Source organism: Homalodisca vitripennis, chromosome X (assembly GCF_021130785.1).
Source record: "Homalodisca vitripennis isolate AUS2020 chromosome X, UT_GWSS_2.1, whole genome shotgun sequence".
Lineage (NCBI taxonomy): Eukaryota > Metazoa > Arthropoda > Insecta > Hemiptera > Cicadellidae > Homalodisca > Homalodisca vitripennis.
Genome location: NC_060215.1, coordinates 92,503,783 through 92,523,523, shown reverse-complemented (window position 1 = coordinate 92,523,523; position 19,741 = coordinate 92,503,783). Strand labels below are relative to the sequence as shown.

The following is a 19,741-nucleotide window of genomic DNA, read 5'->3' as shown; positions in this document are numbered from 1 at the left end:
ACGCCAAGGGCATTTTCAGCAGTTTTGCAAGTTTTTCAAAAATTTCAAAAGCCTATTTTATATAGAAGTCCAGTTGTGATTTTCTTCAATAAATGTGACACGGGCACAGTTTTTGTAAGTTGCATGGACGTTGTATGTAATGTTACACTATATTCACAAATCAATATTTGCACTATACTAAAATAAATCGGTACTTTGGGATTATACTGACCAAAGCAGTATGAAGAACACAAAAATATAAATTTATAGACACAAACATGATACAACGAAAAAACAACTCTTTAATTACAAAATTACAAACTTACAACGATTATCAATTATTGTTAATGGGGTCAGATTCCGGCTCCCAACGCTTAAACTTTTTTCAATAAGCTTAGAACGTTATAAAACGATGTAGTTGAGTAACAGAACTAACATTCCATCAATCAACAAGCATTTCGAGGTATTGTGATCGGTATTGTTGTCGCTGTTATCTTATCTTTCTCGAGAATCCCGATTACGGCAGGCCGCGTGGCATGATTATTTAAGTTTTTTGCATGGTACATAATTGCCTTTCCATTAACATTCAATTTATATTTCTGATCAGCCCCTCTAGAATTTGATATTTTACTGATAGGTACTATCTCGAGGGATGTTTTTCTTTCGTTGACATCAGCGCGGGGTTCGTCAGCACCTTCGATCGGAGGCACTCGCATTTTGGGTAGCAGAGTGTGATCAAGAATAAAAACAAGTTTTGTGTGTTTTGTTTTCAATAAAGAGTTTAGTTTTTGTTTGGTAATGTTTGTGTTTGTTGAATTTTTGTGTTTGGAGAAATGTAGGGGTAAAACACGGAAGTACAACAAAGAGACGCACCAGCTGAACGGGCGGCGAGACTCAGCAATCACGTTATCTACTAGACCGCTCGACTTTGACCTCAGTCTGAGGATGGGGAGTGGTTTGCGATAAGACAATTACTGTTTTATACTGACGAAATATTGTTCTACGCTAATCTAGTAATCAGTAGAAGCAAAATGTCAAATAACGATTCATGTCTGGGTGTGGTCGGTATAATTCCAAAGTACCAATAAGGTACGAGTGTGGTCGATATAATCCCAAAGTACCAATAAATCTAATAAAAGGGGCATAATAAAAATGCCCTAGCAACAAAAGTAATGAGAGAAATACAAACGTAAACAACGCACAGCAACACGAACGTAACCTCACTCTCAACCAAACAATCCAACAGCTGCGAAGCTCAAATACGACCAAACAAACAGTTCATAAAGGAATAAACAACTTTGTGGTTTCAAAGCAACTAATCTACTATCGATTAGTCAAAATTTCACGGCAATCAGATGAACTATAAGAAAATTACAGGCGAAAAAACGTAACGTACCTATATTACGGCCGTTGGTGATTTTCAGTTGAGTAGCCGACGGCCGTAATATAGGTACGTTGGCGTGCAAAGGGTTAAAGAGATGTAGGCATTAGAGGTGGTTTGCTTACTCATTCCTTCACAAATCATTCTGAAGAAATTCAGTTTTAAACCTCAATTACTTGGCTTTTGAATAAATTCTTTTCATGGTGTATTATGTCAGAATCCCACTTCTGATAATGATTTTCATAACAATGTTGAGCAACTTAGACTTTTCCACTAACCCTTTTGTCGTATTGTCTTTATGTTCTTAACCCTCACATTTAGTTGCATTTTTGCCTTATCTATGTATTCCTTATCACAAGGACAAGTTATACTGTAAAAAGTTATTTAAGTGCTCCCTGCCATATTTGGGTTTGGTTTTTACAATGACGTGAGGTGGGTGAAATATTAGGTGAAGCAGCAATAATGCTTGATGATGAGTAACCTTTGCTGTTTCTTAGTTAACCCTTTGACTGCTGTAGATGAGTATACTCGCAAGCAGAGCACTTACCATCATTACTGATGTAGAGTATTCTCGCTCAATGCTATCAGCACTCTGACGAAGTCATGTGAGCTATCTTGCATACTAATCAGCTGTCTGATGTGTATTTTAATTTTCCAAGAGTTGGAGTGAGATCTTGTGTGGTGTGGGGGAGCTGGTAGGAGGGGGAGGGATTGGCAGAAAAAAAGAGACATGAATTCCGCTACACGTGTGGGAGTTGCGACGTTGCTTTATGTGCTGTTCAACGTTTTTCAAAATATAATGAACTAAAAACTTCTAGGATTGTATTCTAATAGTGTCCTATCATAAAAGAACTGTGGAATAAACTGCCTTATTTATATCCTGGTTAAAATAGACCAATACACTTTCAAAGATATTTTTTAGGGGTGAAATCTAAATACACTAGAATAATTAACAACAGCAATAAAATAGTTATATACAACATACATGGTTACCAAAGATGAATGAAATGATCACGGCACCGCGCTGTCTGACCAAGTTTGTCTCAGCGCAACTAGCTCAGTCGGCTGTACAATCAGTCAAAAGGTTAAAAAAGTATCTAATGGGTTTTATTTCATCAATTTTTAATAATACAGTAGAACCCCTCATATCCGGCCTCGGTTTTACCGCACCTCGGTTTATCCGGCCACTTCCCGGAAGCCAATATCGAAATTTATTTACCACGGCTTGCAGACGCGCAGTTGCACGCACTAGTCTCCCACGACTCTTGCGTTATTTTGGTGTATCTATTTGTTTACATTTTCCTGTGTTGTCCTCAGTTGAGCTAATAGGTTTAACCTGTAAACAGTTCGTTGATTATTTCCAGTGCGGTTAGTACAGTACAGTACAATTGTTTTGTTTCGTCAAGTGCTGTGTACTGTGGGTTGGTTTATCCGGCCGAATCGTTATCCGGCCAGGGGCTCGGTCCCGTGGTGGCCGGATATGAGGGGTTCTACTGTATGTTTCATTTGCAGAACATTTTATAATATAATAAAAAATATTTATTTTAACAATATTCATGGTTTTCAAAGTCAGGTGGAGACTCTGTGTGAAGTCAGTTCAGATAATAAAAGTTGTACAAGTTAAAAGAATGTACACACCTTTGATAATTGGTTTTAAATCCGCCTAAACTACATCCGGATAACTACACTAGTACTGCCTAAATTTATAGACTTTTATGTTACTTAATGTCTTAATCTTGTTCCAACTCACCTTACAAGGACTTTGTCCTTGATGTATATTTATGTTTGCCAGTGAATAAACAAGAATAGTAGGTAAGGAAGCATTCGATGACAGTTCTTCAATTAACTTCCTTAAAACAACATTATAGTTCCCATCCTGTAATGAACACAAAAATATGTTACCATACTTTAATATTTGAAGATATTCAATAAAATGTTTCTCTTTGCTTGAATAACAAAAAACATCAGAGAATATTGAAGAAAAATTTACAAACTAAACGAAGAAAAAAAGTAAGCTCACTTGAAGAGCAGCTTATCTGCTCCACATTTATTAGCACTCAAGTTACAAAAGAAACAAATAAGCTTACTTGACCTCTTACGGCCTGACCTGGATCTATTGCTTCCTGGAAAAGAAGCTCACCTAGGCTATAATTCAGTGTTAAAGAAACAGAGTTATTTGTCTTTCTTTCTCCTCAACAAATATTTTCCTATTTCTGCTTATATATCAAAAAAATTTGGGTATTGTTATACCCAATATATAGTAAAAGCTAGCGTTTGATTAAAGGAATTGTTTGATTCAATATCAATGTTTACATAATAATAAATAATAAACTACGACTAAAATCAATCATGAGAAAGTCAACATTACAAAGTTAAACTGATAACAACGACAATAGTAAACAGACTTACAATTAAGCAAGCTTCTAGTCTAAATTTAAATTGTCCTGAAAACCATACAAGTGGCAATCGCCTGATAGTCGGTTAATTTTATTGTTCCTATAATGGCATAGCCAGTTTACAATCAATTTGACACATGCCCGGTATGAAGTTTATCTTGGTACACATGTCAACAGAAAAAACACGATTCACATACCACTGCATTCACAAACAGCTGCTGATTTCAGATGTTTTTTTTCTAAACAGCTTGGTAATGGTTTGTCAATGAAAATAAAATCTTTTGGCATTTTGCTTTATGTCAGTGTTCTATTGTGGTATAATAATGTTTGCTGAAGTTCTTTGGGGCCAATATAAGTGGTTTAGTTCTATAATTGTTATCATACAATATTTTAACTTATATTTTTAAGTTCTGACAGTAATTAATTTTCATATCTGTTAAGCTTAATGACCACAAATGTACAGAAAATTAATCAATGTAAAAAAAGGTACTAAGTATTGTAGAAAGTTTTTAGCAATGATTGTGGGATTTATCACAAATATAGTCAACTTCCCGATTTTCCGGAGACGGAACAACAGTGTTGCGGATTAGGTGGGGTAAAAATGTTGATGTCAATAAAGAAAAAACAATTGTATGGTTAATGCAAATTAAAAACAGTTGTGCATAGTTTTTTTGACAATTTTACTTCCGTTTTATTTACATTGAGTTTTATAATACTAATAGTAAATATTAGATACCATACAGCATTTGTAGATCGCCTGCTGGTGAGTCCATCTAGCTGTTAACTGTAAGTGTTGTGAAAGCGGCTAGTTTTAGACTCCCTTTATTTACTGGAAACATCTTTCATCTCCTCCCATTATTTAACTTAAGTTGTCACGAAACTGTTTCTGTTAGTCTTTCACAGGTGATTGAACCAAATCAGTGATCTCTTGTGTACATTAAGTGTGTGGCATTCTGTTAATTTATCTTTTCATTTTGATTTCTTACAAATTTTATTAGTATACAGGTATATAAATTATACAGTGTTGTAGTGCATTGGAAAAAGAGGAAACGTGTTGTTCTTTCAATACAATAAAAACTTGAAATCATCAAGAAATTAGTAAAAGCCTTGATTATTGATCCTTCTGAGAAGATAAACTTTTCAATGTTATAAGTTATGTCCTTTTGAAATCCCTCGACAAATATGCCACTTAGCGGCTAACACTAGAAACACACGCTATTAGTGACTGGCGAGCAGTGCTAAACAGAATGTCATAGAACTAATAGAGCGTGCGCAGTTTAGAACAGGTAAATGGTGGAGCAATGTTATCACACCCACGCACACACTTGCTCACTGCAACCCTGCAAGCAGGCCCCTGTGGCCCTACCTGTCTTGATTATGAGCATGTGTGTAAAGTGAATTTTAAATTGAAGCAGCCTAAATCTTAGGTCTAAGATAAATCTTAATACTTCTTTAAAGATTTTTATTTTTTACTTATAAATTACTTACGAAAGTAATAATATAATATGTAAAATTTAAAATGTATAATATAATATTTAAATTTTAACATCTTTAATGTAATATTTAATATGTATCTTTATATGTCTAATAAGAACTGTCACTTGACTTGGGTATAATTAGACATGATTAGTGTATTATTTTTTAGGTTTATACATTAATGTTTAGGTATATAGTGTAAAATTTAATATTTATAATCTATGCAAATATGTAATATGTATCTGTAAATATGTAATCGGAATCGTCTTTTTATTTGCATTCAATTATGTTTTCTTTATGTGTTGTTAATTTAGAACATTTTGACTAATTCCAAAAGATTTTCACCTTAATATAGTTATAAAATAATACAAATATGTATGTTATCAAATTATGTACTGTCTGCAAATTATTGACATTTGAAAGTGTATGTAAATCTATTTATTTAGATTAAGTGATTAGATTCTTTCCCTATAAATAGACATAGTTTATAATATGTTTATACAATCCATAATAGTTCGAATTAATGTACTTAATTCATCAGCAGCCACAATGTAATAATTGTGGTATTGCACAATGGGCTTACACTTTACAGGTGCAGACTGGGGATTGCTGTTTGGCAACTGGATGAGCTTATTTAATTCATGAGATTTTTTATTTATTTCCATGTTATTAAAGTGTGTAATTTTTTTTATTCCCAACGAAATAGACAATACAAATGCTCTTATTAGACAAGTTTAACTGAAAGCCATTTCATTTAGCAATAAATTACTAATTTAACAATGTTAATGGCTCTCTTTGTTTAACCGTGTTTTTTGGGATAACTGTTGGAGGCTTGCCGTTGATAATACTAATATAATAATAACCAGGATAATCAAGAATTGACTGTGTTTGTAAAATATTTATAGGACAGTGTAAAAAACATTAGGCTATGGATTATTCTATATTTTAGTAAGAAAAACATTTAATTAATTGTGTAATACTATTTAGAAATCTGTTCTTTTACATTTTAGTATCAATTAGAGAATTGTACTGCTTATTTTAAATTTACTTTCAATTTTTGAAAAAAGTCGTATGAACTGTAACAAAATCAGTTGTTCATGCACTACTACTGTTTTTTGGCAACAAAACATATAGAACATTATATATATTTTGAAACTAAATAAAAATTACAAACCTTTGATTAAATTGAAAGTTTATTATTTTTACAAAACCATTCCTTTGGTAAGTGCACACTCCCCCTTTAATTTTAGTAAAAAAAAACTTGTTGTGAAAACTTTACATTGTGATAACTTTTTATACTTTTTCTGTGAGAAAAAGACATCATAAATACGAGGTGTACACGGAAAGTAAGTACTGTTCCATTGTACTGCCACTGCAGTCAGTGTTCTGCACATGCACACAATTCTTACTGTTTTTCAAATGACAAAATTGGTATTACTATACATTGTGTTTTCAGTTTGCAGTGCACATTCAGTTATTAAGATAGTTACTAATTCTACCAACTGTGAGATCCTTGCTGTAATTAAATTTTAAACACAAGGAATGTAAAACAGGCTGAAATTCTTAGTCAAGTTAAAGCCAATAATAGTGAAGACTTGATGGGTGCCTGAATAGTGTAAAGGTGGGTTAGAACGTTTAATGAAGATCGGTCAAATGGCCACGATGAGGCTTGGAGTCGACCTTTAGTTGTAAATGATGACCTGATGAGTAAAGTTGATGAAAACATCTACAAGAACAGATGTTTCACAATAAAGATACGGTCACACGAATTTCTACAAATTTCCCAAACTGTATACTATCACATTTTTCCAGACCGACCGCTTAGGTTTTCACAAGCTGTGTTCCTGATGAGTTCCACAAATGCTCACTGGTGTTCCAAACAAAATTACATTGGCAATGCTGTTTGTCACAAGGTACAGTGAAAATAGAGAAGTATTTGAACATTAGCAGAATGTATGCAGAAAAAAGTGTAAGGTATACTCTTTCAAGTAAAAGTAAAATTAGCTTAAAAAAGAATTTGTTTAGCTAGTTTAAAAAAAATGGAACTCACTTTCCAAATATGGCTCTTTATCTTAATCAAAGAACTTTTACAGATAGGCAACAAATTACCTAAAATTGGCCTGCAAATACACGAATTTTTAACTGCGATTTCAAGGGTTTTAAACATACATTAAATTAAAAACAGCTACTCTCGACATTTATAAACATAATTTTGAATTTTATTTGAATAAATACGAGGCATGGTTTCAAAGTAAGTACAGTTTTAAAATTACGCCGCCGCAGCGCTGCAGTTGTCGTTTAGTGCATGCGTGTAGTGCAGCTACATCAGTTGGGAAGCCACAGACGCCATTACGACGCCGTTTGATCGAGTCATCGTTTGTTTATGTGATTTTAAAATGCCGCCGACTACCGAGAATCCCACCGACTGTGAAGTGCGTGCTGTGATTCTTTTTCTCTGTGCTAAAGGCTTAAAAGCAATTGACATTCATCGTCAAATCAGTGAAGTTTATGGTGAAAACATTATGAGTGAAGGAATGGTGCGGAAATGGGTTAGGGCCTTCAAAGATGGCCGCACAAACGTTCATGATGGGTAACGAAGTGGACGACCTTCAATCAATACCGACGATCTCATTCAAAAAGTGGACTGTAAAGTGAAAGAGAACAGACGGTTCACAATTTTGTCCTTAGCTGAAAAATTTTCTGCTGTATCAAGAAGTATTCTCTACGAAATTGTGTCCGAATGTTTAAATTATCGGAAACTGTGTTCACGGTGAGTACCGAAAATGTTGACTGATGATCACAAAACCAAACGATTGGGCAGTGCATTGAGCTTTCTCGAGCGTTACAGTAACGAGGGCGATAATTTTTAAGCCATATCGTTACAGGCGATGAAACGTGGGTAGCCTACTTTACACCAGAATCAAAACGAGTCAATGGAATGGCGGCATTTAACGTCCCGTAGGAAAGTCAAATTCAAGCAAACAATTTCTGCCCAGAAAATCATGTGCACTGTCTTTTGGAACAGACAGGGTGTGTTGTTGGTCAATTTTCTGCCTCGTGGTGAAACGATTAATGCAGCCGCGTACTGTGAAACTTTATAAAAACTGCACAGCGCAATTCAAAACAAAAGGCGTGGCATGCTGAGTGCAGGCGTCGTTTTGCTCCACGATAATGTTCGTCCACATTCAGCAAATCGAACGCAAGAGCTCATCACTTCATTTAGCTGGGAACAATTGGACCATCCTCCATACAGTCCCGATCTAGCGCCTAGCGACTACAATTTGTTTCTGCACTTGAAGACGCATTTGGCGGGGAAGCATCATTCCAATGATGAAGAAGTAAAAACGTCTGTGCAACAGTGGTTGTCCAGTCTGGCGGCAAGCTTCTTTGACAACGGCATACAAAAGCTGGTCCCAAGATACGACAAGTGCCTTAATAATAATGGAAATTATGTAGAGAAGTAGAGAAAAGAATGCTCTTTCAGGTAAATAAAGTTTTGTTTAAAAAATTTACTTGTTGATTTTTTTAATATCAAAACAGTACTTACTTTAAAAACATGCCTCGTATTACGTTGTATTATTCTTTTGGTAAGTACAACTCATGACTACTCATAACCGTTTTAGTTTATTAATAAACTTTAAGTATCATGTTCAACATTATACAATATAAACAAAATTATAACTGAATGTGATGTCACAACGTTGACACATTTTAATATTGGTTTTAATTATAATAGCAGCTTTATACTGTGAATTTCAAAGATAAAAGAGATGTTTGAATTATTTTCATAAGCAAAGTATTTTCATTAACATATAAAAGTACTTGTACTTGACAAACCCATATATAAACTTTATTAAACAGTGAGTTTACACTAAAGAAGCAGTGCTTCATCTGTTTAATTTAACATGTACTATTGATTTAGGCCAATACTTAAATAAAATTTCTAGTAGCCGTATATTACTATTACTTAATGTATTATTTTAAGTAACCATTGATTAGTTTACTATAAATGAAACATTTATAAAATGTTCTGATAGTGGATACTTGTACTGCTGGTTGGATCAAAAACAGATCTGACTAACAGATCCAACATTTTATGATCTGATCCCATCCAAGTGATTTTAAAATCGTTATAGTACAGTAAAATTCCATTAATCCGGCATCCTACAGTTAGGCAAGCTTGGTAATCTGGCATGTAAAATTAAAAGTAAAATTCTCTTGAACAACACAATACATCAATAGTTAATACGTATTGATGTTTTTTCCGTTTGTGGTGGACACAGCGTTTAGGCAGGCGTAGAAAAGAGACTAGGTGTCATGTTTGGCTAACTTCGGGTGATATCGATTCACGTGACTGACCATGGCCGTCAGCCTGTGTAAACAGGTGCACTTTCATTTCAACTCAATTAAGTCTAGTTATAGTAAATCATTTTCCAAGCTAATGTGCTCAGCACAGGTTTGTGGTGGAAGGACGACTCTAAACAACTGACGTCTTTCGCCACTGCCTTCTGAGATAAGTTGGCAGTGGCAGTAAGATACTGGGTTGTGATGAACCGTAATGAATGTACCCTGTGTTCCGCCCAATTGTTGTGATGCGTAGACTATGCACGGTAAATTGACCATTAAAAAAATTGCACTTATAGATCTACATATAATGAGGACTACCTGAAGGTTACATTTGAATAATCAAACGTGTTTTTTATTATGTCTACATTATTTATCTGATCTACATCCAATAATCCGGTATATTTGATAATTCGGCATGCCTCAAGCCCTAATTGTGCTGGATTAAAAGAAGTTTACTGTATGACCTAAGTGTTTTTTCCTTTACTTTTTGGATGCTTAAATCATTGAAAAACATTTTGCATACCTTTAAATACAATGAAAAATGAGGCAGGACACTTGACAGATAGGAAATGTCTAGAATCCCTGAAGATAAGAGATTACAGTATCTTTTAAGGTGTTTGGCAGCTACTTGAAATTTCTGCGAATCTAGAACATAAACATTCTGTGGATATCAAGATAGCACTGTCATACCCTATCATACCAGAACTACTTATATAAATTTATTAACTACATATATAAAATAAAATAGTTTTCATCAAAACCATTTTATGCACTTACATTACTTTTTACCATAGCATAATAAAGGTACATACATACATAATCCCATTTAATATTTTTTTCATAAAATGGTCAATTCTTCAGATCATTTATTAGATGATTATGGTTAGCCCAATAAAAATACTATTTGTGGCAATATACTTCACATATCTTGTATCTTACAATTTAAAATTGTTTGACCTACATGCCACATGGGTCCAATACTTTATTCATATTCCAAGAAGACAATCTTGATGATAAAATATGCTTACACGAATATAAAAGTCACACCAAAGTTACAGTTTTGGTGATGTATACTGTATTTTTGTCTTTGAATATGTTGTGTTCAACAGTACAATTATGAATTGATAGATAGTTTTTAATTTTTGATTATATTATATTTCTATGTCTAAATTATCAGAAATAAAATTGTTGGCAATATGTGATATCTCTTCAATTCAAGTACCTTATATCTCACTGTTGTGTATTTGTTACATTGTGCTAATTTTAGTTTTAAACCAGGACGGTGCATTAGAGATTCTGAAATACACAACAGTTCTTTGGGATTTTGTAGACTTTCTTTGTAATATTCATAAAACATGATTTTTAACTTTTATAAAGTGTTGTAAATTATTTTACTTATTAAAAAACAGAAAATTAGACCATATAAGTATGAAAAAATTTGGTTTCACAGTGGTTTTAAAAACTGTACTTTTAAATTAAAAAAAAAATTATACATTCCATAAAATTCGATGCGTCTTTTTTTAAAAAAAGGATGTAAACATAATTTAGAATAGCCGATTTGTAACAAATTTTACTGTGAAAACAGTGGTGGTGTATATAATGTTAAAGGTTTTTAGGTTATATAGTTATACAAGGTGCCCATTATTTACAAGTAAAAATGTATTTTACCACATTAGTTTCTAAAAATTGAACTTATTAAAAAAAGAAAAGGTACTTTCTGATCAAACGTAGACCACCTATTCAGAGCACACTACGGCAGTTATGTTTTTTGGAAAACCTGAAAAATTGATATTAACCTTGTAAAAGGAACTAGCAGTTGAACGGGCTGGGCTGACAGTAATGTCTCCGGCCATAACACAGGCTACGACAGCACTGGTGGTAATGAACAACTACTTCCCTTGGGATAGTAGCATTCTGTAAAATACAACTATTTAAAGGGCCAGGTCATAAATGCTTGAGAAAGCTAAAAATATCACATGTATACAGTGGCGTAGCTACCTTGGGTGGCACCTGGTGTCACCCCATCGAAAGTAAAAAGCAATAAATATTATATGGTAAATGTCATGGATCATTTATTAAATATAATATTGAAGTAGCAAAACAATAATAACAAAGACAGAAAAGGAATTGTTATACAATTAAAATTTCTTCTTTCTTGCTTTGACAGCTGCAAACTCAGCAATAACTTCATTGAAATTTATATTTTGTATTGCCTCGTTTTCGATGGCTAATATACCAAGATTGCTAAGCAGCGATTGGGTCATTGTTGCCCGCAAATAGTTTTTTATTAACTGTAATTTACTGAATCTCCTCTCACATGAATCTACGGACACGTAAACCGTCATGAACTATTTCAATGCTTTCATAAGATTTGGAAGAGTTTTGTAAAATCCGATTGTACAATAAACTTTAAAAAATCTAGAGACTCCTAATCAGTAACCATAACAATAGCGGATTTTAAGTGTCTTCGCAGTCTTAGTATCTCCAAAAGTCAATCTTTTTAATCTTCAAACAACAGCATTCAAGTTTGTAAAATATATATATATATATATATATTTTTATTATTTATCACTATAGAATTATACACGTTTAACAATTCACGCCAACCAAACACAACACACTTCAAGAAACAAATGAGAAATGTTGCAACTGACACGTCAAAGATCGTGAGTATGAGACGGGCCCCCACAACAATGTCAGGCTCTTTTGCGGGAATCCCCGAAGCATACTTAGAGCTGAGCTAGTGCTAGTGGAGGAATCCCTGAAAAATAAATTTTTGTGCTAGTGATTTATTTTTTTGCTTGTTTGTACATTGTTCTTAAAGTTGAGAGACTGGGTGGGTGTCACCCCAAAAAAGGTGACACCCGGTGCGGCCGCCCCCGCCGCCCCCCTTTGCTACGCCACTGCATGTATAGACAAAAACGTATGGTAAGACGTAGCAAGTATTAACAAGCCACATGATTGCGTATGTGTGCTGCCGCCGCCCGGGCCAGACATAACTTCTTCAATCTTAATTTCTATCTTCAAAATTAAGAAAATACATTTACAGTAAATTCGCCTAACCATAACAGTTGTAATGTGCGCTGCAAGGGTGGCATATATACATATTGATTGTCAATATACAACTAATATTTATTACACAATTACGTAAACAAATTAAAAAGAAATATGAATAATAATAATAAATTAAAATATATGTTGATTAAATATCATTAAAAACATATAAAGATAAGTACATAACAATAGTAAATAGGATTATACAGGTTTTATATCAAGATATGGCATTAGTTTTTGACAGAGAATCAGTAAAACGCAGCATGACATGTATTAGCAAACACAGACAAGTGATGGAATCATCACCTTCTCATTGTCTGAATAATACTGCAGAAGTCGCATCTACAAGTAATAAGATTCATGAGTTGTACAGACTTAATCAGGAGACTATTGCAGTCAACACTAATAGAGTGGTGTTTCTTTAAAAATCACACAGATACTGGTATTAGTTGATTTTCAACTCAATTTCAGTAAAGAGATCTGAGTTTCATAGAATGTTTCAAATTTTGTATTTTATATTACTTTCATTAGATACAAGCTATATGATATGAAGCTCAGCTCACAGGGAGAGTTTAATACATACAACTTATAAATATGCTGCAAAACATAAATTCCAGATGAGATTATGTTAAATTCATTATCAAACCGATTATTGGGACATTCATCATTATCTCACTTGTTTTTATGTAAAATTGAACAAAAATACTGTATAATATTTTTGAGTTATGAGAATGTTACTAATTATATGATTGTTCAATTTCGCATTTATTTTGTTTTGTAGCATATGCCATGAAGATAGATTTACCTGAATTTAATAAAAAATTTCAACAAAAGAATGAAATAACAAATTTTAGTACAAACATATTATTAATATAGTTTTAAAATATTGTACAATATTCATAAGAATTAATATGAGAGGCTAAAAATAAAGTAACTATTCAATAAATATTGTTAAAAAGTGCTCAAGTTATTTGATTAATACAACTAACTGAATAAATCTTAAATTTTTAATAATGATCTATTTCTTTGTTCATTGCCTGTTCATTTTCAAATCAACTTCAACGTTTTATTTAATGTGAGTTTTAGACATTATTAAAGTATTGAATTTGTTAATACATTTAATACACTTAATGGCTAGCAAATGCTTTGTGTTCTTCCATTATGATCTCATCTCCAAAATTCAGATCCTTCCAAACTTTTAAGTAAAGTTGCTGAAAAAGAAAGAACTTCATATTTTAATTCATCTAAAAACACTGGGGACACGATTGTCTGGAAAGTAGTTGCAGGTTATCTGAAGTACATTCTAAGAATTACACTTCGTAATGTAGGTAAGCCTTGCTGTAGGCGCATACATGTATGCGTGACACTACTGCTTGGTTTTCACATATCAAACCAACTAAAGTAAGTGTTTAATGATGATCTATCTTATAAACAATTTCAATTATCTGATAAACTAGGTTCCATCACCTTCAGATAATTGTGCCCTTGGTATGAAACATTAAATTTCCTATACATATTTACCTGTATATGTTACATTGTGAGGGACTAATACATTTAAGTTAAAGTTCAACCATTCAGTCATAAGTACAGACGGTTGAATCTGAATGCTTGATGGTAAGCCTTTAATAAACTCGCTGGTTGCACAAAACAACTCCAGGAGCCTACACAACACTTTGAACGCCTGTGAACATACATTTAATATAAGTTTAAACATATAAATAAAAGTTAGATTAGCCATTAAAAAGAATTGTACGAAAATGACTTGTTTATTTTAGTCGGATTTAACAAAAGTTACACACAATTTACTGTAGCGACTATATTATAGTGCTTGATTTTCTTCAATAACCAGACTATCTAAGCTTCTATTGAAATTCATAAGGACAAACAAGTAATATATTTAACGCAAACTCATTTATTGCAACAACAAAGAGAAAAGTTTCAAGAACAGGCCCTTATGAAACTCTATTTAAATTTTTTAGATTAGATTCATCCTCACTCTGGACAAAAATAATTCATTAAATTCATGAAAAAAAGTGATATCTTCTGCTGATGGCTTCTCAACTTCAGTCAGAATTCAGATACTAGATACGTGCTGTAAGACTACATTTTATGGGTCCTATACAATTAAATTTAAATTTGGGTACACATTTATTCAATAAATCTCAATCGTTATACTAATATTTTGTTTATATATACTTGTAGTTGAATAGTTTTTCAGCATCTAATAAAATGTTGTATATTTTTATTGGGTGAGCTTCATCTTGTAAACAAACTGACATATAGATTTGTAATTTAGCAAGAAGCTTCATTTATATATTAGCAACAATGAGTTTGATGATGGTGCATGTCACTCTATGGAGTTTGGCTGAACGCTACTGAAAATTTGTATTTTATTCTTGTGGGTAACCATCATGACAACAATAAAATAGCAAAGTAAATAAATTTGTAAACAAACTGGATCCAATCATATGAGATTTCAACATGTGACTTTTAATCATAGAGTATAAAGAAAAGGAGTAGAAATTCAATGTTAAAATCAGTGACACGATTTGACTTGAGCACTCTTTTTGTAGTACCCTTCCTTGCGATTGGAACTTTTGTTATTTGAATACTGCTATGGAACCTAATTAAATGAACAAAAATGGAAATGTATCATGTGGCAAGATATGTTGAGAAATATTTCATCTGTTCAACTTCATTTCTACATATACAAGAATGAGCTCTATGAAGGTGCATTTGCAATATTGCAATTGAAATTTGGCTGAGCACCATTGAAGGTTATTACTTAGTATCCTGACACAGTCTCACATTGGCCTGCTAGAGGCAATGAAAAAATTTCTTTGTGATCGTCTGTCTTGCTATCTGTCTGCAGGACATCTCCAGAATGAAACGAGCTATAGATTTGAAAGTTTACATGCAACCTTAGCGAAGCCTGACACATCACAAGTGGTGTGGTGTACTCCTATCTTGTAGAAATAATAAATGTTGCATTGCTTGGTAATGTTTGTGTTGTTCCACTATAAACTTACTACAGAGACTCTGAGATTAAGAGTAAAATGTTAGCTTATAATTAATTGAATGATTAAAGCACCCCCGGCTTGTATTTATTTTAGCATATTTTCATGGAAAAGCCAATTTTGAGTAAACTAGTAATTTTAAAGTAGTTATATATATATATATATATATATATATAATATATATATATATATATATATATATATATATATATTAGTGTTACAAACTTCTGTTGGAGATAGTACTCATCATTTCAAGCAAAAATGTCCTATAAATAAAGGTAGAGAAATGTGTTGTTTAGCAGCTATTTTGTAATTTTTATAAAAGAAATTAATATCTCTAGAACTGTTAAGCTAAGGAATCAAAATTCGGCACATAGGTTTGAAGATGATAAGAGGAAAACAAAATTGTGATTATTTCTTTAATATTAACAAAATGGTGTTTCTTGAAAATATTTGAAGTCAAATAACAAAAAAACTCGTATAGTTATAAATGTTATAGACACCAACTATTTGACCAATTTTGTTACAATTCCAACAGAACTTGTTTTAACGAAATCCATCAGTGCATAAACGAAAATGACCACTTTAACCCTTTCCACTCGGATTTTTTTTCACTAGTCTGCCCCCTCAGCTTGTATTTATTTTAGCATATTTTCAGTAAAAACCCATTTTTAGCAAACTGGAAGTCAACAAAGTATATACATTATTATATTGTATAATAATTTTATTTTATTTCTAATTTATATTTTAGAGATATAAAATTTGATAATTACACTAATAAGTTTTATATTTTAGCATGGTATGGTATCGTTCAAAACACTCTGCAGGATGAAGACCAGGATTTTTTGAAACAGGTTTTACAATAGTAAAGTGTTTCCTTTCTTCCTCCTGGCACCTTTCTATTGCTACAAACAGCACAGTCTTTAGTTTTTTTTGTTGGATGAGCTGCAAGAAAGTGAGGTTGTTTGTTTAGCCTTTCTTCTTTTTCTACTGATGAAGGACGACCCCGCTTCAAACTCATAGGGTTACGGACATGGCCTACAAGTTCAGTGATAAGGATTTCTCTGAAATTCCTGTGTTGAATTGTTTTTTCTCCATGGTTTTGTTTATTCGTGTTGAACAAGAGAAAGCTATTTACTATTCCCACTTCCAACATCCAGAAAAATAGCTTTCTCCACTACTTCAGAGATTTACGGGGAAATTTGTAGGAAGCAATATAGTGGTCTGCTTGGTCCAAGCCACCCATATATTTGTTATACTGACAGATAACTGTTGGCTTTTGTATGTTTATTTGATTATCCTTGCCTTAATTAAGTAATTCAGCAATAACTTCTGAATCAGAAAGAAAAGAGGTACTTGGTAACGACATATCGAGTCACTAATGCGAACGCGTCTGAAAATTGGTTAGGAAACGTGACTACAATGACAAAGCAAAATAAATCAGCAGCCGACCAATCGTAGTTCAGCTGTAATTTATTAGTTACTGAGAATGCCGTGCGATCGCAGCACCAATCGGAAACATCGTAGGCCGGCTAAAAATAAAGTAAAGCTGACGTCACTGCAATGTCGGGATGGCGTCTGACATACGAGCGGAACGGCAAAAATAGCAATGTCGGACGACGTCCGACATACGAGCGGAAAGGGTTAAAGGTAAACTTGCACAAGCCGGGATCAACAAACATTTTGTCTTTTCATAGGCATCAGCTGTTTTAAATAGGTAAAAATTTTTTTACAAGATACCAACTATTTTTAATTTTTATAACATTCTCAACGGTACTTATTTAAATCGTCAACGCATAAGTGAGCTTGACCACTTTAAAGATACGCTTACACAAGCCAGGAGTGCCAAACATGTCACAGTTGAGAGTTATCAGTTGTTTGTTGTAATTTATAGAACATTTTTTGCTTGAAATGATGAATACTATTACCCACAGAAGTTTATATATATATAAAATATTGTATTGTATCATATATTATGTTTTCAACACATTGTATTAAGCCATAACACAATTATAATTGCACTAACAAGTTTTATAACTAACAGGGTACATCTTTCTAAACATTCTGAAAAATAAAGTCCATTATTTTTTTAACAGGTTGTGCAATAATTCGATAATTCCCTTACAACTCATACGTTGGACATTGACAGACACCATGATTTTGCTGTTTCACGTTTATATTAACATTAAACATTCACTGACAACCAACATTGTAATGACATCAGTTTTATTTAATTATCAGCCAATCTGTGATGTTTCCGATTAGTGCTGTGATAGCACGGCATTCTCAGAAACTAGTACATGACAGATAGAGAACGATTGTCTCTTGCTGGTTTTTTTGTTGTAGTCAGTTTTCCAGACTATTTAGATGCATTCATGTTGTACCTCAATATGTCATTACCAAGTACGTCTTCTGCTTCTGATTTCAAAGTTATTGCTGAGTTAAAGAATGTCGGTTATTGTAGTAACGACGAAAATATACGAGGTGTGGCTATTAAATAATGAGACTGGCGCTGCTGCGCATCAAGGGGGCATGCGTCAACAGCCATTAATAAACAGTTGTTTAGTGTGAACATTTCTCTTTAGTATGCAGCTAGTATTGCTTCTGTAAAGAACACCGTTTAGTCAGAGCCTACTTTTGCATTAATGATTATTTTTCCAGATAAAATGGTTAGTGTAATAGTAGCACAACGAATTATTGTCAAAATTCACTTTAAAACTGGAAAAACTGCTACTGAAACTTATAAGTTACTAAAAGACATGTATGGCAGTGAATATTTATCGCACGCTTGTGTTTTTAAATGCTTTGAATTGAAAAAGTTGGTAATTTGATTCAGTCTAAACGTCGATTAAGTATTCGTGCAATTAGAATAGAATATATTTATTTCCATCTTTTTCATTTATATTACATAATAAGATGACAACTTGGAAAAAACAAATAACCACCATTTACCAGTAGTATTGGTTATTTTAGTAATTTAATTATAATATAATTACAACTTAAAGTAGTAGTCTTCTGTAATAATTTAACATTTTAATTTTTCGTCTTATTTAGCGCATAAAAACTAATAATAATAAAAATAAGTATGTAAGAGAACGAAAAAAATACATATTTAATAATTACACCTATTTTACAGTTATAGCACAGTTAGAGAGAAAATGATTGAAGAGCATACATTAACGAAATACAAAATGTATAACAATATAGATTACTAGGTTAGATCATAAGCTAGACAGATAAAGTTAGGAAACAATAGACAGTAAAATGCCTAAATCGTCAATATTATTAAACCAAATTCTAAGCTTTTTGGAAAACAATTTAAAGCTAGCAATTTGTTTTTATATTATCAGGATAAGATTGAAGCATTTTGGGCCTAAGTATACAAATGTTTTTACAAAGAATGATCTGTTTATTTTTGGTCTTACAAAAAAACGTCAGACTGTGCTTCGAGTAGAATAAAACAAATTTTCAGTTCCACTGTTACCGCTCTTTTTGAAAAATGCTCAAAGAACTTTAAAGACAAAAAGGTTTTTTATGGGTAAAATTTGCAGATTTTTGAAAAGATAGTCTGTGTTTTCACGTTTTTGGGTCACAAAAAGTTTATGAATTAAGGTATTATAACCACCACCCTAAAACTGCAGCCCATATTGAAGGAGGGAGTTTATCAACAAGAAATACAGTGAACTTAAGCAAGTTATGTCACAGATATTTCTTAAAAAATAGAATGTACGAATCAATTTCCTGATTTCGGCGTGTAATTTATTTATATGACTTTTCCACGTTATTTTGTTGTCAATTTAAATTCCAACATATTTATTTAATTTCGGGTGTTTGTTGAATAACTTCAATAAGATGATGGTTTTTTTATATCCATGGGATTGTATGCCTTCACTGAAGGTCAAACAATTAATCAATATTACTACCCTGAGGTAATTTCTACATTACGTTAAAGAGTAAGGAAAAGCTGCACCGAACTGAGGAAGGATAAATAATGGGTTCTTCACCAAGACAATGCACCAGTTCATTATGCATAATCTGTCAAGAGGTTCCTAGACAAGTACAGCATTCCAGTGTTAGAACATTCATCTTAT

The 19,741-nt window shown here is 32.7% G+C and overlaps 1 protein-coding gene across 2 annotated transcripts in view; it reads right to left on the bottom strand.

The window, feature by feature from the left end:
• LOC124369465 overlaps positions 1-19,741 on the bottom strand; it is a 30,918-nt gene that overhangs the window by 8,803 nt on the left and 2,374 nt on the right. For both annotated transcript variants that reach the window (XM_046827474.1, XM_046827475.1), the window contains 3 exons: positions 14,155-14,314; positions 10,103-10,224; positions 3,111-3,236 (listed from right to left, as the gene is read on the bottom strand). In XM_046827474.1, the coding sequence (XP_046683430.1) occupies positions 3,111-3,236; positions 10,103-10,224; positions 14,155-14,314 (408 nt within the window). The remainder of the gene's footprint in view (positions 1-3,110; positions 3,237-10,102; positions 10,225-14,154; positions 14,315-19,741) is intronic.